The sequence below is a fragment of the Serinus canaria genome, chromosome 7 (assembly GCF_022539315.1).
Source record: "Serinus canaria isolate serCan28SL12 chromosome 7, serCan2020, whole genome shotgun sequence".
Classification (NCBI taxonomy): domain Eukaryota; kingdom Metazoa; phylum Chordata; class Aves; order Passeriformes; family Fringillidae; genus Serinus; species Serinus canaria.
Window position 1 is genome coordinate 24,670,233 of NC_066321.1, and position 25,539 is coordinate 24,695,771.

The 25,539-nt window shown below is 38.1% G+C and overlaps 1 protein-coding gene across 6 annotated transcripts in view; it reads left to right on the forward strand.

Annotated features, from left to right (window-relative positions):
• PARD3B (par-3 family cell polarity regulator beta) overlaps positions 1-25,539 on the forward strand; it is a 389,258-nt gene that overhangs the window by 180,354 nt on the left and 183,365 nt on the right. For all 6 annotated transcript variants that reach the window (XM_050976846.1, XM_030241769.2, XM_050976847.1 and 3 more), the window contains 3 exons: positions 13,063-13,248; positions 19,181-19,351; positions 22,651-22,780. In XM_050976846.1, coding sequence (XP_050832803.1) covers positions 13,063-13,248; positions 19,181-19,351; positions 22,651-22,780 — 487 coding nt within the window. The remainder of the gene's footprint in view (positions 1-13,062; positions 13,249-19,180; positions 19,352-22,650; positions 22,781-25,539) is intronic.

Below are 25,539 nucleotides of genomic sequence, written 5' to 3' on the forward strand. Positions count from 1 at the left end.
CTCTTTTCTCTCACATAGAGAACTGCATCAGAGTGAAAGTGCTATCTGATACATGCTTGTTTCCCCTCAGAGAAGGTCATTTCTTTGGCTGCCTTTTCCTTATCTTGATTGATGGCTATACTTGACCTTTCATTAAGTCCTCAGGATAAGGAAAGGACAGCATTTCCTGCTTTTGTCTCATTTTATCTCCTTCAAAGAACACAAACCGCCTTCATCTTTTCCTTAAGATGCTGCCTTCTTGCTTTTCCTTTAGACTGTTGTCAGGATCTTCTCCAGAAATGCTCAGTTATGTTTCCTCACAGAATATTGCTGACAGTTTTCCTCTTGTTTCCCTGTTGCCAGTTGGACCTTGTTGAGGTCAGGGTTGCCCATGACAGGACAGGGAGCTGGAGGGGCTTTCAGGTTCTCTCATGTGAGTCTTTTCTCTTGTGCTGCTGCTGCCCACTTTTTCTTGTGAGCACTTGTGAAGTGTCTTAGCAAAACTATTTTTATATCCATTTTTCTCTTTTACTGTGTAATTTTTAAGGAGCATAATGGCAGTTTTCAGCCTTGTAATTGGGCTGTTGTTGTCACTGATTTTGTTGCCAAAGCACCAAAGTTGGTCATTGCATTGCTCTGCTGAGTAAGCCCTGAGCTGTAGACTCAGTGTCTGTGTGGCTCAGAGGGAAATTTGAGTCAAAGTAATAAATTAACTATTCTATGTAGAATTTCTTTTCATCCACCAGCTCTTCTAAGTAAGAGTTTACTTTTTGAAAACGCTAGCCATTAACGGTGTTTTCTGGGTTTTTGAAGTTTTAAAGCATATTACTATAAAAATGTACTTTTAAAAAATGTGCATTCTTCTCTTTTCTCTCCTGTTCCCCCACCATTATACTTATTATGTGTTGTCATAGTGTGAATTCCTCTGGCAATCACTGTAGCAGTGTGTGTCTATGAAAGACTGGAAGAATCTAAAAGCTGTTTATAATTTCTACCTGCCACAATTGTGTGATAATAAATTCTGGTCTCTACAGCAAGGATTAACTACCTTTCAAAGGGTGATTTACTTATGACTGGCATGATTGAAATCCAGGGAGTAGCCACATTTATCCTGCTGCCTTGACCTTCTCTTAGATTGCTTTCTCTGTGATAGAATGATGCACAAATGATGGCCCTCACTGTAACAGTGATGATGTGGGAATTCTAAGACTGCTCTGTGTTCCTCGTTATCTCAATCAAGTACAACATAATAAAAATGAGAATTACTGAAATACATTGCATAAATTTATGGAACCAGCCCATCTAAATTAAAAAGCCCTTCAGCAACATCTGGTAGCTTGCAGCAAAAGTGTGAGTTACCATCCCACTAAGCTACCAGATGTTGATGCTAACACAATGCTTGTTAGAATTCATGAGGTGTCTGAGAATAGTCTTAACAAAGGTTTAAAAAAAAATTGGTTTAGCTTTTTTGTTTGGTTTCAGCTTTAGCCATGATATTACATTGGACTAATCCTCTGCTACCTCAAAAGTTACAGTACTGTTTTATCAAAGAGGAGAAAAATGCCAGCACTTTAAATGTTTGTTTTTGGAAGGAAAAACAGTGGATAATCCAATGTTTTTCAAGGACGGCTGTAAGTGAGTGCCCTGACAGTGTAACATGCATGCAGAATTTACCTGTATACTTGGGGATTTGGTTAATGCCTGGCAATAATATGGTAATTGCTTTACATCAGACTTGTTCTTGCTTTGTGCAGGTCTCCAGGGACTGTAATCTGAGTTGTTTTCTTTAGATTCCCTGTTACCTGTTGAAAAAATAAGAAGGGCCACTTAGTAAATGTGCCCACTCCCCGTAGGTTCCTGTGGCAAAGATACGTCTGGAAGCTGGACCCACTAGAAACCCATGTACAAAACCACTTTGGAGCATGTTGCTCCACTAGAACTGGGTTTTTATGTGGGTTTGCTGGAGAGAATTTGAAAACTGCATGGGCACAAAGCAAAAAATGTAATAAAGTCACACTGGGTGGCATTTTGTTGCGTGGGTCTGTAATAATATAATTTGACTTTACCTTGTAATAAAGCTGTGGCTTGGGGAAAGCTTGGTCTCACGAATATTTTCTCTTCAGTATGATAGATGGGAACAGAGTTTGGGTGTTTTGTTACTGTGATCTGTGCTTATGAATTGCTAGCAAGTAGAAAATTATATTCAGAGTAGCAAGCCTTTGTCACAGCAGCTGAGATATGATACGGATGAGGATGAATCAGTGTTGCAAAAAAGTATTATTAAATTTTAGGCAATGGGGGCTTTGGTTACACTGGTTCTTGCAGCATCTGAGAATTACAGAGTTACAGTGTTTGTGCATAGCAAGGGAAAAGAATTGAAAACCCAGTTTTTGTAGGGCTGTTACTCCTTAAAAAAAAGATATGGAGGCTCTAATGAGATTTTTTAATATATGTATTGAAACAGATTAGTGAAGTAGAATTTGGACCAACCACAGGCTGTCCTCCTTATTATCAGCCAAATGTTCCCAGTAATTCATGCCAGCTGTTGACAGTGTAGCAGCTAAGTAAGGAGCTGATTCCAAAACTCTGGGGGAAGATCTTGATTTGCTTAATTACCACAGTCTATAGAGTGGCCAGTGATTAGTGTGTTCTTTAAGGTGCATTTGGGCTTTAAACTGTGTAACACTCTTTTCTAGAGGATGGTGAATATTATAGAAAGGAACTGGTTGAACTGGATGGGTTTAGATTTTCCAGCTCCTCTCAAAGTGAATGGAATGCGCATCAAACTGTGGCTATCATTCTATTGTGTTTTGGAAATAGAGTGTTTTAATCATGTGTGTCTGTTGCATCATGTTTTTTCTCTAGGGAAAATGTATGATCTGAAAGTGCCATTTCTTTCAATAATGGTGCAAAAATTATTTACTCCCCCCTTCTCTTTCTTTATCTTTGCATTGGTAAAAAAGGGAATATTGCTTGAATGAGAACAGCTCTGGTGCAACCCATTGCTATGATCCTTTGCAATTCTTTATTCTGTATGATGTACACCAGCAGAGGCATGTGACTGTTCTGCAATGGCCAGAAATAGCATAGCACCAAAAGTATTTGCTTGCATTTTTCTGTAAGTTAGAGCAAATACATTGTACTTTCTGCATACCCTTTATTTTTTGTTTAAAAAATTTCTTTGACTTACAGTTGCAACTGTAATTGCTATTTCTGTGGTTTCTTGGCATGTTAACTGATGCCTGAAGAATGGGGGATGAAAGGGAACAAACCATAATTTTTATAACAATAGCTAAATGAGCAACAATGCACTAAACTTGGTATTGGTCTTTAAGTCTTTTTTTACATGTGTATTATACAGGATGGAAGGAAGCAGGATGAGTGGCAAGTTCAATTAAGCATTTTTTTCTACTTACCATATGATTAACTTTTATGTTTTAGTCTTCCCCCAGTTAATTTCTTCCACTGCCTTGAACTTGTATGCCTTGAGGAAAACCAGTTGGCCTATTTGTTTTAATATTCAAAGCTTAATTTCTATTACTTCCTTTTAATTGTTGCTTGCCTTCTTATGTGCAGGAAATAATAAGTGAAATTACAGCCTAGACTTAACCATTTTTGCACCTGTTCTTGTAGTTCAAACCCATGATTCTAGTGCTCAATTATCCAGGAATGAACAAATAAATCCAGTCAGAAAGTGATTCCAGCAAGTACTATTTCTCTATTGTGTTACCTCTGTTCTAAGGGAGATGAATTGGATAGGAAAAAAAAGAAGTATATATTGAATTTTATTAGCATACACAAGAAGGTGTTCTGTGTAATGAAGACAAGGATATTGTGAATGTACGTGGCACCTTTCTTCGTTTATAAACTATGTAGATTTTTTAATATCCTGGGGGTTTTAAAGCAAAGTTTCATTTTGGACTTATTCTCTTCATCTGGAATAGTTGAGAAGCGAGTGTAGGTTGAGTCTATGAAAAGGTATATTTTTAAAGACAAACCATTGTGTACTGCAGCCCCTCAGAGGTTTTCAGCTTCATTATGTATTTCAGAAGATGGTTACTATTTCATTATGTCTTAGAGTACTGAAACTGTTCTTTGAGGTTTGTTGATTAGTTGTGTTCTTTACGAAAGTCAGCAAGAGATCAGTGTTAAGAAGGAATGCAACAATTTTTCCTGTCACATTGAAAAGTATCTCTTTATCCAGGGTTTGTGTGTGACTCCCTAATTAACCAAAGGGGAATAAATTTCTTGGTAATCCAAAAGTGGTTGTTTTTTGAGCTCTCATATGCTCATGAAGGGCAGTGAAGTGAAGTGCCCATAAAGGTACCAGCAAAGCAAATGTGATTTTTCTATGTGATAGCAGTTGTCAGCCTTTCTGAGGCCACAGAGACCTTATTGCATCTGGTCTACTGTTGGTTTCTCTGTCAGGTCCATCAAAGTGTTATGATCCAGCAATGATTTGCCTTTCAGAGCCCACTGTTCCTACATTCCAGCAAATATGAGAAACCTTAAAAGGATGGTCTGAAAGACTTGGTCATAATCTTCATTGCCTGCAAAAACCTCTGATGGTGCTCTGCCTGCTGGTAAAGAATAAGTTAGAGAGGATGCAAGTAAGGAGAGAAAAGCATAATATTTCTTGCATTATGAGATAATATATTCATAAGATGTGTTATGGAATTACTGCCCAAAATTCTTAGATTTAGGAACCCTGCCTCAGAACACTGGGAAATGAAAACTGCTGACATGATAATATAAGTCTTAGCTCTGAGGTTGCCTTAAATTATTTGGAAGCCCACTTTAATGTATGAAATCATAAGTATATATACATCAGAATGGAGGCATATAAAATCTGATCTTAACAGAAATTGAGTGTTCATATGTTTTAGATGCATTACCCAGGTCTACAGCATTTGCATTTAATAAAAGCAGAGTATTCGGGCAATTTTTAAATCCCGCTAACAAATGTAGTGCTTTGCCATTTACAAGGGTCACCAGTTCTATTCCATATGAACATTTCTAAAATCTTTCTGTCTTAGAATACATAAAGAACTTTAAAAAAGTTTTCCTAGGCTGACTTAATGTGAAACATATGCATGTGGTGTTTGAAGTAGACGTTAAAGAATTATACCCTGCTTATTGCTTTGTTTACCATACCTTTAAAACAGTAGGCACTAAAATGAGTAAAGAGTTGGGTTTGTATGTCACCATGTTGTGACCTGTGCCTGGAATGAGTTCTGAAATGATGCAGTAGCAGAACCCTTAAATTCACCCAGAAAATACCACACAGCCTTCCATCTTCATGTGCTATAAGATTTTAGGCTCTGGGTGCCAAGGTGTATTAACTGTGTAAGGCTCCAGCTCAGTAGGGTGCATGAGCACACAGTTTACCCCATCCTTGGGCTGGAAATGGGTGTTTTCACAGTGAGGCTGACCTTGACTGAGGACTGAACTAGTCACTTTTTCTCCCTCTGTTTCCTACAGTTCTGTTTCTTTAGAGGTTAAGTGAAACTGCATTTTTTTAATGTAGAGGAGCAGTGCACACCAAATAACAAACAGAAAACTTTTGCAAGGGCCAGCTGTTTCTTGGTGGGTTCTTCAATAGGCAGGTCTAGCAAACTGACAAGTCTCCATTCCTGAAATGCACTGTCTGCCTTGGATGAAGAGCTGAGTCTAGTTTTGTCAGATTTTGAAGCTAGAATTCCAGAGAGTCTACATAATTCAAAGCAGACACATTCTATCTAATGTGACACAAATTTGTATTTTACTGTGTTAAGGTTAAAATTATCCAAGCATGCCATCATATATCTCCATGGATTTGCTGCTGCCTTTCTTGTCTTAGCAGGGTGTGCCATTAGTGGCCATTTAGTTTTTATTGTAGTATGGAGTACGGATAATTTTAAAGAAGCCAATATAAATGTCAGAAATGCTAAGGATGAATACATGCAGCAATGATTTCAGTTATTTACTAGATTGTGACAAGATTGCAACAGTGTATTACCTTTGAGTATTGTAAGAGTGTTACAATATGTCTGTTGCAAAATATAGTACAGATTTTGTCTGTGACTGAATGACTGACCTGTCAGCAAAGTATTTCTTAATTGTGGCTAAGTGCTTGGAAAGAACGTGGAGCATGATGCAAATAGGGAATATCTTCTTTTCAAGCTTTTCTGCCAATAATAGTTGTGCGGTGCCACAATGTAAATATTTTTATCAGAAAGTCATTGCAAAAGGATGCAAATGTCTTATTTCCTTTATAAACCTTTGAAAATAACCCTCCTGGGTCTTTTGCCTTTTGCTGTCGGCTCTGAATGGCGCCCCAGGGAGTTGACATCTCTTATCAGAAATGAGCAGCCAGGCAAGGGGCAGTCAACATATTGAGAGGCCATATTAGTGTGCTGGTCAAGGGCACCAGACAGGTACTGAAAGGTCTCTTGTTGTGTCAAACAAATGCTATTTCCTTCCTGCCTGAGTGAGAGCTAATTTTTTTGTAAGCTTCTCTTTTGGCAAAAAACACAATAAGGATATATAAGGCAACCTTTTCAGTGAGAGATTAGCATTAGGTTATCACAAATCCACAGATTAAAAGTGCTGTGGTCAATGAGAAGAAATAGTGTAAGATTAAATAAAAGGACTAATTGAAACTGGTGTCCCATGGTAGACAGAGGATTGACACAATATTGTGTAGCTCTAACCATGGACTAGTAGAAAGTGGGAGAATAAAATGCACAGTACTTTTATCAAAGGTTATAGTTCTGATTGTACTGCTCTGGTGACTTAGCACTTGTGTATTGTGGGAGAAGGAGAAAGCTCAAAGTATATTCTCTGTGGTCTTTAAAATACTGAGGATTTATTTTTGAGACCAGTAAAATTTTAGATTATTTTTAATAGTCCTTTATTATAATATTTTAATTAAGCAGTCAGATATGTGAGGTATAGATGTGCTTCTAAAAATTAAAAGCATTGTCAGGAGATTAATTAATGTATCATGAGACCCTTAGATACAGGTTTTCAGTCTGCATTGCTGAATATTATTTAGTAGTGTGTTATTAGGGCTTTCTGCTTTCATATCTAGCAAGCTCTCTGTTCCCTCTCTTTCATATAAACTCTACTCTGAACTTTTCTGTCTGGTTTCTGGTGGTTCAGTAAATGTCAGAATTGATTTTACTGAAGTTGCATGAAGGTATATCAGTAGATTAAAACAGTCCTGTCCTGATTTCCCTTGAGAGGGGTAGTACCTGTTTGGTTGTTTGCTCTGTTCTGTTTAACCACCAAATCTGGACAGCAAGTGAAAAGATTTCCTCTTAAACAACTTTTGTCTGTTGCCTTCTGGTTCAGGAAAGAGAGAGGATATCTTTGTCTTCCCCAAGCAATGGAGAGAGGTGGGGAGCTGCCTAGTGTGCTGAATGGTGCAACCAGGAGGGAGCTTTGAGCACGAGCTGTGGCTGGCAGACTACTATAAATATTAGAGAACAAACATCACTAGGCTGCAGAGATGGGATTATCAGGAGGAGACTGTTCAGAGCTTGTTGCAGCTGTAGAAGCCATTGAAAACTGACAGCTAAGATTTAGCAAAGCTGAAGGAAGGACCTGCCTAGCAAGGATAAAATTTTGTTTTTTACTTTACTTTTACTTGTTTTTTACTTCATGTTTTGTTTTTTACTTCAACCTGTGTCTCTGCTGAGTAAATTTTATTAATGCTATAGAGTGTTCCTCTCTCAATGGAAAGAAATGAGCAAGAAATTGGGCAAAGGGAACAGGAGACCTGCATGGATGAAGATGGAAACAGGGTCAGATCACTTGGAATGAGTATTGAGGGGTTGTCAGAGTAACTGAAAACAAGGAAGGCCACAGCCCATCTGGAATTAAATCTGGCCAAGGATGTCAAGGACAGCAAGAAGGGTTTCTTCAAATAACAGTCAATAACAAAAGGAAAACCAAGGAAAATGTAGGGGCATTACTATACATAACAGGGGCCTGGTAACAGAGGATGCAGAGAAGGCAGATTTACCAAAGACCTTTTTTGCATCAGTCTTCATTGACAAGGCCTTGGGATTCTCTGACCTGGGAGACAAGGGTAAAGGAAAGTTGGAAAGAATTTCGCTTGGTCAAAAGGATTGGGTTAGAGAACACCTAGGCAAACCTGACCTCCAGAAGTTCATAGACCCTGATATGATGTATCCATAAGTGCTGAGAGAGCTGTGGAGGCCATTCACAATCATCTTTAAAAGGTCGTGGCCATCAGGAGTGGTGCTCAAGGACTGGAAGAAAACAAATATCACCCCAGTCTTCAGAAAGGGCAAGAAGGAGGATTCAGGAAACTCTGTTTGCATGGATGACAAGAAGGTAATCAGGAGTAGCCAGCATGGATTCACTAATGGTAAATCATGCCTGACTAACCTGATTGCCTTTTACAATGAAACAATACCTGGATGGATAAGGGACATTGTCTACCTCGACTTTAGCAAGGCTGTCAGCACTGTCCCTCACCACATCCTCTCAGGCCGCCTCAGGAAGGGTGGACTGGGTGAGTGAACAGTATTGAGAACTGGCTGAACAGTGGCCCAGGGTCTCATTGGATGCCTTGGTGTCCCCCAAGGTTCAGTACTGGGCCCATTATTCATCAGTGACTTGGATGAAGGGGCAGATGCCACCTCAGCAGGTTCACTGGGAGGAGTGGCTGATCCCCCTGAGTTCTGTGCAGCCCTTCAGAAGGACCCTGACAGGGTGGAGAGATGGGCAGGGAGGAGCTTTCTGAAATTCAGCAAAGGTGAGTGCAGGGTCCCACATCTGGGGAGGAACAGCTGCACACACCAGCACAGGCTGGGAACTGCCTGCTGGAGCAGCTCTGTGGGAAAGGACCTGGGGGTCCTGGTGGACCATGAGCTGTTCCTGAGCCATCAGTGAGCCCCTGTGGCCAAGGCCAATGGGATCCTGGGGTGCATTAGGAAGAGCATTGCCAGCAGCTCACAGGAGGTGATCCTGCCCCACTGCTCAGCCCTGGTGAGGCACATCTGGAGTGCTGTGCCCAGTTCTGGGCTCCTCAGCACAAGAGAGACATGGAGCTCCTGGAGGCAGTCCAGAGGATGGCAGCACAGACGATCAAGGAACTGGAGCATTTCTACTATGAGGAAAGGCTGAGGGAGCTCAGGGCTGTGGACCCTCAATCCTGTGCTATTGTGTTCCAGGCTGAACCTGCTTGTGCGGGGGCATTGGGCCTGATGACCCACTGGTCTCCCTTCCAGCCTTACCACTCTGGGACTGTGTGAAAGCCCCAGAGTCTGTAGGCCAAGCCATCTCAAAGCTCTAACCATCCTGTGGGATCACCATATAGCTATCTGGACTTCGATTTATGTGAAAATTTCTTGTTTATCCTGCTACAATTGAGTTCTTTCCTGTGTCTGCTGTAGGGAATAGCTTCAATGCTGTGCTATCTTTTAATTCCTAAACTGCTGGGGTATGATACATTTGTTATGGAAAATACATTATGTGGTTGTTGACTGGGTAATTTATAACATAAAGCTGTAAGTTTTTTCCAGGCTAGAAACATATTTGTGTTGCAGCTCATTTCATTCATTCTCTGTTTGAGTGAGTTCAGATTCTAGGATGATCTTGAGGTAAGAAGTGTTTCTAATAGAATTCAAGGTTTAGTGCATTGGAGAGGGTTTCCTTTACCAGACCATAATTCAGCTGATGGTGGTTGCTATATTGTGAAGTATTAATGTCTTGGGGTAATGTTTTAGCAAAGTCAGGGAAATAGAAGCAGTAGGAATCCAGCTCTGTGAGCCACTGTCAGCATTTAATATTCATACCTGCATATTCTAGGAATAGAGGCCATCATTCATTAAATTAGTTGCCTAAATGAAGCAGTTAATTGATGAGCTGTTAACTTAAGGATGGCTGGAGCTCCTTTTGTCATCAGTGAAAAGGTATTGCTTGGGAAGAGCATTATGATCAGGATAATTATTTGAAAACATTTAGAAAGTATAAGATGAAATCAATCTTCTAGGTTTTGTTCATCCTTTTTTTCTGCCCTGCTTTTCCTCCTTTCTGCTGCTTCTCACATTCTCCGACAAATAAAATTTTCAATTTTGTATTTGCACCAGATAGTCTTGTGTTGTAGACTTACTACCAGGCATTTACTATCAGATGCTGTACAATGAGTAGGTGAGGAAAATTTTAAGGAAGTAAAGACAGAGGTTACTTTCCTTACAGTGAATTAACCACTGACTTGTAGATATGCATCTCCTTTGTTCTTACCCATCCCTGTGAAATCTTTGAATTGACTTTCAGCCTCCATCACGGGTAAGAAATTTTTGATACTACTATTAGACAAAGATCACCATTATTTTAAAATCAGCTTTTGTTGGATCTTTGGATAAAGCTAAATATAAATAATGAAAAGAAGAGATGTTTGGGGTGATTGGACTATGTTGAACAAGAAACTTGTGAAGGACTTTAAAAAATATTAGCACGTTTTCCAGTAATAGGTAAAAGCAGTTTACATTAAATTTACTGAACTTTTGATATGATTAAGTGATCTCTTTCATAGAAATTTTGTAGCAAGGAAAATGGTAGACAAATGTCACAGATTCCAATTTAATAAGGAAAACATAGGAAATTAAACACTGACAAAAGTTAGCTGTACTTGTCTGGAGTTTTGCTGAACGCACCTGAGCATGCATAGAGTGATATGGTAGATGGCTTAACAAGCTCTGGTGCACAACATAATTATGTTAAAGGAAGCTGGGAAATGGAGAACACCAAACAGCTCTGTTGGGTGACCAAATTCAGCTTTATATGAAGTTCTAGTTTGTACTGAGGTAGTGCTATAAAGCAGTTTGTGACTGCTCTGGTTTAGACAGGCAGGAGCACTGGGAGCTTTATGTCCTGTGCTGACAGCCCCCTCACTGCCTTCCTTGGGATATGGCAAAGACACAACCACAGTATTGACATAGAGAGGAGGCAAATCTAGTGCAGATGTCACAGATTAAAGTAGAAGGAGAGCAGAAACCCACAGGAACTGCTTGCCTGGAGGAACAGGACAGTAATACCAAGTCCTGTCCTAAAGGCAGGAGTCATCATATGTCTGAGACCCTGAGAAGAATTGCTTCTGTCCAGTTCTTGACAGGATGTGCCAGCTGAGTAGAGTTCTGATCTAAGAGCTCAGAATCAATTGACAAGAATATGTGCAAGTTGAAAAAATCAAAAGATTTGGCAGAAAATCTTTTCTCTAAAACCCTGAGAAAGTTAAACACAAAATGGTTATGTTAGTAGGCCAGTAGAGATTATTTTTCCTCACACTGGTTCTTCTGAAGGAAGAGGAATGTTTACAAGTTATCATTCTGTATTGCTCACAGTTGTTACAAATCTATAGGCTTTGGGGGGTTATGTTCAGGGTGTCCATATCCAAAGCTAAGAAATAAAAGTGACAGACATGTGTAGCTAAAAACTCTTGTACTTCTGGTGAACGAAAGCAGAAGCACAAATGTGTAACTTTGGTACTGGAGCTGAATGCTGGTATTAAGACAGTTGTCAGTATTGGTGCTCTGTCATTTTTATATTTGGCAGTTAGGCAAACTGTATTGACTTTAATGTCATGGAGTTAGATTCCAGGAAAAATTTAAACATGGTGCATATTGGGATTGAGTTTGATAGTCAGTTTTCTGGCTGATGTGATTCCTCTCTAACCAGTGATTGCTCCTCATCAGTGAAAGGGTATCTGAAATACATGCAAGTATACTTAGGTGTTACTGTTTCTTCAGGATATTAATTTCTGCCCTTAGTTCTGGGGTCATACTTCTGTTGAGCAGACAGCATGATAGCTGAATGCACAGGTGTACTCAATTGCTGAGGAAACATCTGTACTGCTGTCACCTTTGCTGACAATTGCATTGATACTGTGCTGCAGCTCAGGTCCTGGAGGTGATCTCTCACTGGGGAAGAGAAGTGGCCCAGCTACTGCACTGATTGCATATGGCCTCTACTTGATAATTTAATGTAAGAATTTGACGCCCTTGGAAGCAGCAGTCAGTCATCTTTCAACTTGTAATTGTGTGCTTCCTTTTCATGGGTTTTTTTTCCTATTAATTCTTTAATACTACTGTTTCAAAAAACAGAAAGTGTCCCAATGTCAAGAAACAAAAGCTTATTAATTGTCTTGGAGTTATATGGAGAAGAAAAAATGAAATGAAATTGAATATGTTGCTTAACATTCTGCACTAACACTTTCCATGAACACTTCACACTTCATTCCATAATAGGTCTCCTTTTCCTTGTTTTATTTTTGAGGTGTGCCAATATAAATATTTCAGGCAAAACCTTGATTTTATATAATTTTATGATTCTAACCTGCTTTTAAAAAGACAACCACACCCCCTTCCCCTCTGCCCAGCAACAGACAGCCCTACAAAACTGCACACACAGTGTACAGTAAAAGGAAGTTCTTTCTGATCTTCTGTAGCTGTGTATGCTTGACTTGACAGTATTGTAAACAGCTCTCTAATCTAGAGAAAATCTTGGGATTAACCTATACCAGAAAGAAAAAGGAACAATCAAACCTCTATGGAATCAAAGTATGTACTAAGGGAGTTAGTGCAGAATAAGTTACTGTGCTTTCAATTTTCACCTTTGCTTTTGTTACACCAGCTTTGCTCTGCAGACAGGTTTAAGGGAAGGATAATTTTTTAAGGATGAAACTCAATTTTCAAAGGGGAATGGGATTTAACAGTATAACTGTCATTATAGTTTGTGAGCTGCATGTAAAGATGTTGAGAGTTTTATGGCTTACATTTTTAATGCAGCTGTGTATAAACGTCTTTTCTACATTCTGCTCCAACATTAGTTTTATATCATGTGGAACTAAGCTATTTTACCTTCTATTTAAGCATATTCCCAGGTGTCATTAAAAATAACATTTTAAGCCAGATCTTGTGACAAAATGTTAGCTAAATGCACTGTTGATTATAAAGCTGTTTCTTCAAGCTATTTTCTGGAAAAGAGGACTATTTCTTATTGTACAATTCTGTGGACACTACTCATGCTGACCTATCACCCTTATTTTCAATTGCTTGTTTTCTCCAACAGAAAGGAGAGCCAAACTGCAGTATTTTTTCTCCAGAAACCACAGAGCAGCTGACCTTTGAGATTCCTCTGAATGATTCTGGCTCTGCTGGACTTGGTGTGAGCTTGAAAGGCAACAAATCTCGGGAGACAGGAGCTGATCTTGGGATTTTCATCAAATCAGTTATTCATGGAGGTGCTGCTTTTAAGGTATGGAAGAAGCACTCAGGAGCTGGGTGTGTTAGAATACATTTCTATGCTGAGGGCTGAATGCTAGAGAAGCATTCTAGGTACAAATACCTTTGTCACTCATTCTTTTGGGTGAACTACAAATATAACATTTTGTCTCGTGGTTTCTGGGGTTGTGTGCGAAGCAACAAAGTCTGCCAAAGTGAAAATAAATTGGTGCAAACCTTAAGGAACATTTGGATGCTGCAGGAAATGGGGAAGAAGGATAAGGATAGGTATGAGTAGAGGATGCCTTCCAGTCTCCCCACAGCCTACAGGAAAAGTTTGGTTGGCTCAGTGACAGAGACATTGATACCTATAACTGTGCCTATAAATAAAAAAACCCTCATAATTTTCTTTTTTTATTCAGAATATTCTTTTTACTTTATTAAAAATGTGTCTTGTCAGAGCTTGACATCAGTTGTGCAGAATTATCAGTTATTCCTGAGGTGGATTGAATTGCTAATATTAAATTGGTAAATGACAGTATTATGAGTTGTTCTGTTCCTTCTAAGCACTGTACAAGGACTGTTGTATATTTTATCATTAAAAAGTATTTGAGGTATTGTCTAATCTTCAGGAAATCCGTTGACGGCATTTTTTTCCCCAAATAAAACTTGGAAAAGGTAACTTCTCTGAATTGGAAACAAATTACCTAATCTTTCAGAGCTAGTATATTAAACACCTGTAAAACCATAATGTAATTTTTGCCTTCTATCTCAGCAATTCCTTGCAGTTCTCTCTTCTGTAAAAATACCTTTTAATTCAGTGTTATGTAAATTGCTCTACTGACATCAGCCTTGCTGAGTAAGAGTAATTCACAGCATTAAAATTTCAATGACCATCTATTTACAGCAGCTAGCAAATAGCAATAATCAAGGTTTTAGGTTTGATAAGAACATTTTAATAAGTTCCTTGCCTCTGTTATTTACCTTTCCTAGTCTCACAGTTATTTCAAAGCTTGGATCTTCATCTCATTGGAGTACACCAGAACTGAGTTAACACACATTTGGCTAAATTAGGGCTGGATAAGCTCAATTCATGTGCATGTCTCCTGCAGAGTATGACTGATTTTACTGTGGACATGAGGCTGCCCTCTTTGTTTTCCCAGCTCCGTGTCCACACCAGTTGCAGCCACAGTGCATTGCCATGGATAAACTCCTTGTTTTGAACAGCCAAGCTGTGGAGCCATATTTCATATAAGTGGGCTGGCTGCCTGACTTGTCACATCCCAGACCCATAAGAAAACCTCTTCTCTGTATGTGTCCTACTCTCTGTTCCCCCTCAGCAAGTCATTCCAGAGCAGTTAATTTTGGTTTGAGATGTCTGCAGACTGCTAAAGCAGGACTTCTGTGCTCACCCCTGAGTAAACAGGCACCATGTGATGGCCTGTAGTCCTGTGACCTGTTCTCCATTCTACCTCATTATAACCCCTCCAGCAATCAGACCTGTGTTGTGGTAATGGATCAAATGTAGGCTCCAGAGCAAATGAGACAGTAGCTGAGGCTCTGGCTTCAACCAGAACTGTTCAGAGACTCTGTCCTGTGTGCAAGTGCTCACAGAATGCAGTCATTTTGGCAGTGTTTTAAGACTCAAAATCTACTGTTGTGTAATGCATGGAGAACAGCTGGCTTTCTTCTGTCTAATGACCTTTACATAGAACATAACCTAATCAGTGGGTCTTAACAATTAATAAAATTTCTTGTATCAAGCTTAAAAGTGCGCACATATTTGTGCATAAATATTTAAAGATTCGTCCAGTTGTCCTTATTTTAAATCTCTTCTTGGAGCAAGTTTTGAAATAAAAAGCCTTTCCTTCCAGCTGGTAGTTGTCCAGAGCCTTTTCCCATGCTATTCATTGGTATTCTCTGAAATGGATTATTATGGATTAAGACATGAGCATTTGCTTTTCAGTGTACATTGTTTTCTTGGGAAACTGTCACAGGCGGAAATCTTAATCCCACTGACATGAGAATTCTTTCACTATTTATCACTTCTGCTTTTAGAATTTAATTTTTTTTATATTGGTGTATCATGCTAATAGAAGTATGAACTTTATCCCCTTGTCTATATAGTCTCTGCTTGTCCTCAGAAGAATAAATGTAATACATACAATTTCAACACATTTGTTTCACTGATAAAGTAATTGCTCAATCCTTCTAATGCTGTATCAAGGTTTTGAGACATTAAATTTCTTTTACCCATGTGTTTCTTAGAATGTAGAGTAGACTGTGAGATGCAAACCATCTTTTTTGGTTACCATTACTTGTTATTGGCTTGATCTAAGGTCTGAAGAGAAGCTAATATTTTAAAATTTTTTGATACATATTAACACATTAATCTAGCTCTAATGTGTTAGTAGCACTGCAAAGTGTAGTAGGGGACATCTTAAAAATCACAATGAAAAACTTGAGTATTTAATTCTATCTTTTATGATTTTTCTTTTGTCCTAGCTAAAGGTTTTCTAAAACGTCAATGCATGTAGCATCATACCTGCTACAGTAAGAGTCAGTCCTTTTTAATGCTCTACCTACAAAATCAAACAAAATAAAAATGCCTTAAAAGTTCCAGGTTTGTACTCTAACACTCTATCTCACAGGAATAAAACCAGTTGCTTTTGCTGATTGAACCATTATGTTCCTTCTTAACTTCTTTTGTAATTTTTAAGTATCTATTTTTTAGCATCCCTTAGATAAAGAGGTTACTGTAATACTTGATATTTTTACTTATGCCGAGCCTTTCATGTGAAGAAAACAATTATTTGACTGAGTTTAAATGCATCATTGTTCCCCCTAACTTTGGGGATTTCAGCCTTCTTCCCCTCCAGAGATCTTGGCTTTTCACTTAAAATGCATTCCTGAGGCTCAGGTACCTGCAATCCACTGCAGCTGAAATGGAACAGAGCCATTGCAAGAAATAATGTAGTATTTTCTATGTGTGCATTTGTTCAGATGAAAGTGATGTAGCTCGAACGTCCTTGGTCCTTCTGAGTGCTGCAATAAACGTTGCTCGTTGTGTGCAATGGATGGGGAAATTGGATAATTCCAATAATTGCCATTAGGGCATTTCTGACAGAAATGTCACTGGTGTGATAAGGGAAATAGCTTATTGTGCCTTGATTAAAAAGGTAAGTCCCTGAAGATCATGGCATTATATCTTCCTGCTCTGCTGTAAATAGTGGGAGTCTTGTGAATGACTGTGAAGAATATGGCAGCCACGTGGTGGTGGATTCTGCCCCTTGCTGAGAGTTGTCATAAAAAACGCAGCATTTTTTTAATAAGTGAGGGAAGAGTAACATCAGCTTCTATTAGAATAGCTCACTCTCAGTTCCAGAGATGGCATTTGAAAACTGTTCTGCTGAAATGCCAAATGTTGTTTTCCTGCTCAAAAGCCACAAAGAAACCTACCTCTCAGAGATGAAGGAAGAAACGTGTTAAAACAACATTTAGCTTGTTTTGAGCCAAGCAGATTTTCTTGCAGTTCAGTCTTCCAAACCAGGCCATAACACAAGGGATGTGAGAATCTGTGTTTGGAAACTGTTTAGACGTGGGTTTTTTTTTTCCTGGTCTCTAAAAAGGCAAAAGGTTTTTCTGTAAAGTAACTTCTGCCTGTTGTGTGAAAACAGCATTCAGCTATCTCCCAGCCTGGCTTGTACAGGTGCAAGTGTGGTTGATCAATATTTATGAATGATGCACTTTTTTTTTTTCCTCTATCACAATTGAAGTGTCAAATTGAAGTTGAATTTTTCATTTAAATGCTGCACATAACAGAGGGGCAAGAAGGGAGGGTGTATCAAAAGAAGCCTTTTAAGAAGTAGTGTAATTAAAATATAAATAAAGTCTCATACTTTACTACAAGGAAAATTAAAAATTGGGTCAATACAGAACCTTGTGAGGCTCAGTGATTGTTAGAAATGCATGCTGTGTTCAGGACAGTTGCATACTTAACTGATGTAGTCGTGACAAGATGCATTGGCATTATATGTATAGACTTTAGAAACAAACTGTAACAGATATTTAATACATGATAGTTTTTTTTAGAAAGGAAAAACAGTAATCCAAGAAACTGTAGGACCATAGAGGGAGGACATGAGGGCCAGTAAAATTTTTTAAGTTTTACAGAAATTTACGAAAAATAGTCTTTTTTTCCTCAAACTCCTGTTCCTCTGAATAGCTCCATTCATTTCAGCAAATCATGATTGGACACAGAGGAATTACAACATGTGCAAATAATAAAATTTTTGGTTCAGCAGTTTTAACCCTTGTCTCCCTAAACTTTAGCTCTTGTGATGGCATCATTTGTATGTAGAGAAAGAGTGAGGTTAACTTACTGACTTTGGCTGTAGGTACATCTAAGTTGGCATAAAATATTCAGCAGAGAGGTGGGAGAGGTTTCAGTATATCCTCCAAATGGCCTCTCAATTTTCTATCCTCCATTCCCACACCCTCTCAAGAGAAGTTTTATTTCTCCTAATTTTCCTTCTCTGCGTAACTCATCTCCTAATTATTTCTTTCCATCTTCTGGTTTGTCTCAGTTAATTTTAGATTTTGTTATGTACTGGTTTTATTCAGCTTTGTGGTTTTCTGTACTCTGCTGTAGTAATGATGATATGCAGTTCCAACAAAAATAACACTTAATAAAGCTGGGTGTGTCACAGCTACTGTAACTCACTCAAAAATGACTTAGACTTGGCTGCAGTAGCAGAATAGTGAATTGAACATCTTAGTTACAGAAAAAATAGGAGTCAGATAGTATATGTATTTTGTATTACTTGGATGCATGAAATATGTAAACCATTTGGATGAGTGCCTTATGAAGAGTTCATGCTGATCCTGTGAATCAGACTCAACTAAACACTGTATTTCTGTGCAGGATCTTCCCTGTTATTGTTTCTTCACCACCTTATATCAGACTTCTTTGGTTTTTTACTCTTTCTCCTCCTTGTTTGAGGTCTGATACCAGCCTGGTAACTGTGAACTTGACAACCTTTGAAAGAAATTCCTCTGTCTCAATTAAGTAGATCTTATTTTCTGGTTAGAGAGAAATGTCTGTGGCATGCTGTTTTATGAAAAGAAATAAATCACAGATCATAATGACAACATCTATAGGACTCCTAAATCACAAAATAGCAGTGTCCACAATTTTATTACACCCACAAATGTCACCTTGGCAAATGAAGCTGACTTACTTTTTCAAAGCATAGATTACTTGATATGGCTCAACCCTAATTTTGTTATTGGCAGCAGTTTTGGATGTTGTAAAATAGGGATAGCATTAATTAGTAAGGATGCTTAAGTTTTAGTGACCAGTCTCTACTGAGGACACTGGCCCATGTGATGGCATGAGAATTGTGACAAGATACACACCAATAAGATTGTAAGACAAAATTTTTTGAGCTATTTCTTGCCAGATCTTAATAACAGATAATAATGCATGAAAGATACATTGTAGCACTCATTTGTGGTTGCAGTGTGGGTACTAATAGTTATATTGTAGGCCCTTTAAACTAACAAAAAGCTTCTTTTCTCTTTTTTTGAGGATGGGGTGGGTGGGTTGGTTTTTTTTTGGGGGGTTTGTATTATTTTGGTTTTGCGTGTTTGGTTTGGGTTTTTACTTAAATATTTAATTGTTTTAACTGATATAAATGAACTGCAAATGCAAGAAAAACAGCACTCTGTGCATGAATACCTATATTTGTATTTGCAGTGTGAACTCTTTACAAAAGCGTAGTGAATAGAGGGAGACAATTGCCAAGTACTGGAAACAAAGCTATTTCTGGCATGCACCATCCATTCTTTTATTTATTTAGTTATAGGAGCAATGTCTGATTGTCTGCATCGTGCTTTCCCATGTGTAGCACCTCTGCTTAATAATTCTTGGGGTGTTTGAAGTTGCCTTTGTTTGTTGCTTGCAGGACGGTCGCTTGCGCGTGAACGATCAGCTGGTTGCCGTGAACGGGGAGTCGCTCCTGGGCAAGTCCAACCACGAGGCCATGGAAACCCTCAGGCGCTCCATGTCCATGGAGGGCAACATCCGGGGCAGGATCCAGCTGGTCGTGTTCCGCAGGCTGGAGGTGCACACAGAGGTGAGGCAGTAATTGCATTTGTTAGATCAATGTTGTTCCAGTCCCAGTGGTTTTGCACGTAGGAGATGATGGCTCAAGTCTTGGTCACCGAGAGCTTCTCCTGGCAGAATTAATTCTCCCCTGCAGAGAGGACTCACAAATTGTTTCTGGTTGATATCTCTTGGTCTTGCTGTGCTTGTTGAGACTAGACTAAAAGTTGCTTCTTATTTTGATTCAACAAGTATTGGAACAAAAGAAAATAGGATTCCAAAAGAAGTTAATTTAGGATTAATAGATTGATGTAGTTTTGACTGTCTGCTACCTCCTCAAGGCATTTGCTGGGATACAGGCAATTTAAATTATTCTGATTTCATTTGTTGTTATAATCAGAGGCCTGAATATTGTAGTGTGAGTAGGATTTTCCTTTTCTCTTGCTTTTTCTTTTTCATTAGTACTTAATGTATTTTTGAGTGTGTTTTTCTGCACTTGGCTTGCCTTTTTTTTTCTTTCTTTTTTTTTCTTTCCTCGTGATCTTCAAGGTATTAAATATTTTACTTTTCCTGGTCAGATGAAGATTTCTTCAGGATGGGTTTCTGAGTTGATTAAGATAAAATCTGTTTAAGTAAGGCAACAAAATAAGGAAAGAAAGACATTTTTAACTATTATGTTTTCTAGACATTATATAAATTGATGTTTGCCTGTCACTTCTTATTTTGAAAAGATTGATTTTATGATCTCCCTTTCTCCTTTCATTCATGCATGCACACCCATATGCACACTCTTTTCTCATTTTTACATAGATGATATACATGTATACTGTCTGCCTTTTCTACTCATCCCAGTTTTAATTTTAACCCTTGAGCAAATATTTTTAAAAAGCTTTAAATACCTGTAGAGTTCTTTAAAATCTACCTACAAGTAGATTTGGGGTGTAAAAGGTTGTAATAAATCTCATTAAAAATTCCAAGCTATTTCAAGATTCTTATTTAATGAGCACTACTGGAACATTTTAAAAACAGTCATGTTTCTGGCTGTATTTGTGTAAAATTCCAGAGGCAGGAAGAGGATGCAGGTGTCTTCTAATTTAATTGACTCTTAAATTTTTTTCTGCTAACTTTCTGTGTAATTTACTGCCATCATTTATTGATTGAGAAATGGATTTAGAAATATATTACTTCCCAAATATTACTCTCTTACTTTGTTGGAGGGACACTTAGGGAAAGCCTCATAAAGTCAGTTGTGCCAGGAAAACATGAAAGTATCCATTAGCAATTCTTGAAGATGTTAGAGGAAAACACATTTTTGCTTTCCTTTTACATGTGACAGCATCCTGCTGTAAGGAAGAATTATGAAGTATATGTTATATTTTTTGTGCACTTTTGGGATATAAGAAAGCTCACCTTCAAAGAAAGTTCAGTCCTGCTAAAGCTGAAACTACTTCTTTTTAAAAAGCTTCCAATCAAACATCAGCTTGACCTAGTAAAAGTATGAGGCTGCTTTTTATAGTTAAGTGTATAGTTTTGAATATTATCCAGATGTATGAAGGAGGTAAATAGTCTTGACTCATGCCCTATGAAGAATGCATAATGAGGTCTTGATTGAATCAAATTCATTTTAGACAGAAATTAATTTTTATAGGGTAGTCTTTGCGTTCAATTGTAATTCCATTTGAGTCTGGAGACCGCAGCAGAAATGGGTTGGTGCCCATTCTTCCCTTTCCCCAAAACAGCTACCCAAGCACTGCATCTCATCTTCTCCTTGGCAGAAGGAGAATATGTTTGGAAATGCATTATTGTTTTTATTGGGCAGGACACTAATGGAGGTCTTCCATGACAGCTATGTTTTATAAGCTGAATACTCGAATTAGGTTGGTTACTGATCAGTTGTTGGGATATTGATTGTGTCATTTATCAAAGAGCTGGAAAAGCAGATTTGTTGTTGCTGTTAATTCAAGGCTCCTTGTCCCACTGTGTCTCCAGTGGATAGTTTAAAAAAGCAGTAATGGTGGACTTTACAACCTAAGGAAGCTGATGTAAACTAAAGACTCCAGTTATAAGAGGAAACACAACTGTCAGTGTCTGTGTGGTGTGTGTGTGTGTTTCTGTATGGAGGTTGAAAATACCCTTTTCAAATGGCTGGTTCTGCACTGAGGGAAAGAGAATGTTACACGTTCTGCCTGTCCACTAAGCTTAAATTTGAAGCCATATTGTCACCATGAGCATCCCAGCACTGACTTCTGTTCTGACGATTTTCATCGTATTTATTCTATCACTATTTTATTAGGATTTTATTTTTTAAGTTACATTAATTTATATTTGTTATTAAGCTTGAAAAACAGGTTGCAAGGAGGTGTAACATGCTGTCCTTCCTTATGTCTTGCTTTGCAGGCAATCACTTGCCAATACATCAAGCCTCTTGCATAATTTTAAAAATAACATGGTTTAGATACATGCATTTCTTCTGTAGATGTGACTTTGGAATTCTAAATTGTGTATATTTAGTATAACGTTTGCTGACATAATAAACATGCAGTTTAAAAATAGAAGCCAGTTGGATCCCACTTCAAAAAAACAGATATAAAATCACAGAACATATAGAGGTTGCTTTGAAAACTAGCCATAATATTTCCCTGGCGTGGGTTTTTGGTTTTCCCTGAATAATGACTGCAGAAATGTCTTTCTGGGTCTGTCCCAGCTTTAGAAACTGTGATTTTTATTTTTTTTTCCCCAACTTTTTTCCTTTGAGCAACTGCTCAGGAGAATAAATTAGGAACTATAGCATGTATGGGGGTGGGGGTAGGAAATGTCTCAAAAGAAAAGCTGACTAGAGGTGTGACAGGAGTTTGTTTAGCTGCTAGTCAGAAGACCTGCGTTTGGGAGTTTGGTGTAACTCCTTACTTGCAAAACTGTTCTAGTGTGTGATCATCAGAACATATGCACTCAGTCTCGGGGAGAAGGGAACCAGCTGGCTGGCAGAAAAATACCATTGGCATTGCCCATGTTCTTGTGTTGACAATGTCACAAGCTGCCCTCCCAGATGGAGAATTTGAATGAAGCCAGTTGTGGGTCATAAAAAAAAAAATCTTCATTTTTGTGCATCATTCTTAATGGTTGTTATTGCTTGGATGTTATTTCATGGTGAGCAAAACCAGACTGCAGTTTTGAAGAGCTCTCTCAAGTTTCTCATTTGAGAGGAGGCAATATACAGTAAAAACACATTATATCACAGTGTCCATGCACTGTCTGCAGTGATGGATGCTCCTCTGCATTGTTGGATATGTAAATTTTGTGTTGCAATGTGTGGTTCTGTTTTTCCCTTAGGAACGCTCAGACCAGGGAGTCTTTCAAAAATCAGCCTTTGACGGCAGTCATAACTTCGCAGCTGCTTCCCGACGCAATGAAACCGTTCTCCAGCAATTTGTAACGTGCAGTCCTCAGGAAGGAATAAAAGGTAGCCTCTACATATCCATCTCTGTGCTTAGACAGAGAGTGCTTTGTGGTTTTGTTTCCTGAAATCCACAGCCACCAAAAGCAGTTAATTAGAGTAAGTGCACGCTATGTTACTTTGAGGCTTGAAGATCCAGCGAGGGTGGGAGAGCTGACTCAGAAGTTGTGAATGAGATTCCTGGCACAAATTCCAGTTTAAGTAACAGTTTCTAGCTCGCTGCCCCAACACGTAAGGCTGGATAAAAAACAAATGATGAGTGCAAAATATATGTTGTCAAAATGTTTATTTTCTATATATCTTTAATGAGCGCAATGATTTTTACATTTAATTTTTAGATTATGTCCTGGGTTATTATAAGCTTAATTAATTTATACTAAAACATGATGTTCGAAAAGTGCACTTGCTTATTTTAGACTTTAAGGTAAAATATGTTCAAAGGTTAGAAACATTCCCTTAATTTACAAATTGGAATTATATTAATGAACTCATTAAAAAGAATTAGGTAATTGTGTAAATTGTGCAAAGAAAACCTACATGTGCGAGCATATGGAGGCATACAAGTAAGAGCATTTAAGGCCACTTCTTTTCCTGTCCTTTTTCATTTCTGATGGCATACTGTACTATCTGTTCAATTTGCTTCTGACTCAGCAAGGTACTAGTTATTTGAAAAGTTTAAGTATTTGAGATGGTCTTGACCCCTATCCTTTAAAGTGTGCTCTCATTCTTCAAGTCAAGCACATAGCTAAATACTTTCCAGTAGGAAAAAAAGATTTTCTTTGATGTAGTTGAATTATGCATGATCTTTCCCACTTTCCTAGACAACTGTGGAATCATGGTAGCCTGCAAAAAGTAATTTCATAGGCTGCTGTGATGACTGTGTGGGGTACTTTTAATCAAAACCCAAGAGCTCTTATCTGTAAAATTCAAGAGAAACTCCCACAGAATTTAGGGGTAACTTATTTGTGTTGACTTCAATATTTTCACAGTGTGATTCCAGGCAAAGAATTGGGTATAGTCTGAAGCACTGTAAATATTCAATGATCAGATCCTGTTGCTTAGATCTACCTTATGGTTTTCTTGTATGGAATTTACACTCATTCTGTAGTTTCAGGAGAAAAGGGTCCAATCCTTGGAGCTAGCCTGCTCTGTAGAGTTGGGCATTACCAAAGAAATATCAAAAAGCAGCAATTACCTTTAAATGCTTCCTTAAAAACCGTAATAGCAAACGCTCTGAAGCCATTGATGCAGATGAATGGCAACTGCTAACCTGGCACTTGAATTCAAAACAAAGTATGTGGAAGAATTGTACTTTTAGATAAGGATTCTTGAAGTGCAATTCAGAAATCAGGATGGCTAGTTTTCAGCTCAGTCATAAAATTATTTTAAATAGGCATCTTTTTAATTAAAGAATTAAGATGATAAGAAGGCATTATAGCAAAAACAGTGATGTCCTCAAAGAGAATGTGTGAGATGTGAAAAGGAAGCTTTGGAGTGCTGCTGGCACAGGGAGGGTTTGGCATGGCTGGGTCTTCACAGTCATGGTTTGGGAAGTGATTGGAATTGGAGTCAGTGGACAAGAAGCGATAAAGGTGTTGCTACCACTTGCTCAGGATATCATTGTATTGTAATTGCTGTTGAAGATTTGGTGTTTTAGTAAAATTTTAGTTATCTTAATGGAAAACTCTACAGGCACGTGCAGCAAGAGGGCTGTGGGACAGCTCTGATAAGAAATTGTTTTAGTGAGAGACAATTTGGGCTTAACACTAGTCTCACACATTGCAGAAATATTTATCTTATTTTGAAATCATAGTATTAATTATTATTGAGCTACTGCTCATTCTGCTTTCCATATGGGCCTGTCACCTATTTCCTTCTATCACTGGTTTAAATATTTTTTTGCATTATTTCTTTAAAAGTTTTGTCCTCAGAGTTTCAAGACATCTGTAAGGGTGAAACACTTTTCCTGTGCACAACCCTCCTTTATCTCAGCTATGAACTTTAGGTTGTGTGTCTGTTTAAGGACATGAGCCACAGACCTAGTGAGTTTCTTGTGTCAGGCAGGAACAGATCCTTATATATGCTCACAGTGTGCTATCCACATCTTGAACATACAAGTGCAGTGGGTACATTTTTGCAAAGAATAATAAAACAGAAGAGATTTTTAACATAATATGGGATCTGATATAAGAATTTAATGTAGGAGCTGTATTATGTTTCATAGAATGTCACTTTCTTAATTAATGTTTTCTAATAAGTTATTTCCAGTACCATTCACTGCTCCTACCAATAAAATTCTTATAAAAGCTCAGCAAAAATACACTGAAGCTTGGCCTGCTAATATTGCTGTCTGTTTTAAGAATCTTTTTTATTATACATGAGCAAGAAAAACTAATGTCTGGGGAAAAGTGCTTATAGCCAAAACATTAAATTTTGTCTTGCCTGTGGATATTTAAATAAAGGGGGAGGGAATAGTGATCCAGTATTGAAATGCCAGTGTTTGTTCTATTTTTGCATGAATAACACTTGCTGCCTTCAGGTCCTCACTTCTTTTGCTGCCAAGCTGTTTCACGGTGTTTTTTAGAACAATCTCTTTGAGAATTGATACTTCAGTGCCAGCAGCTTTACATTTCTGGTGTTGAAAGATTACTAGAATGTGTTTCATTAGAGGTTCTGATACATTTCTTATAACCCTATATTATAAATAGTTATAGGGAAAATGCTGTCATCTCTCTGTTAAGTAGCAAAATAATCAAACTTTCTCT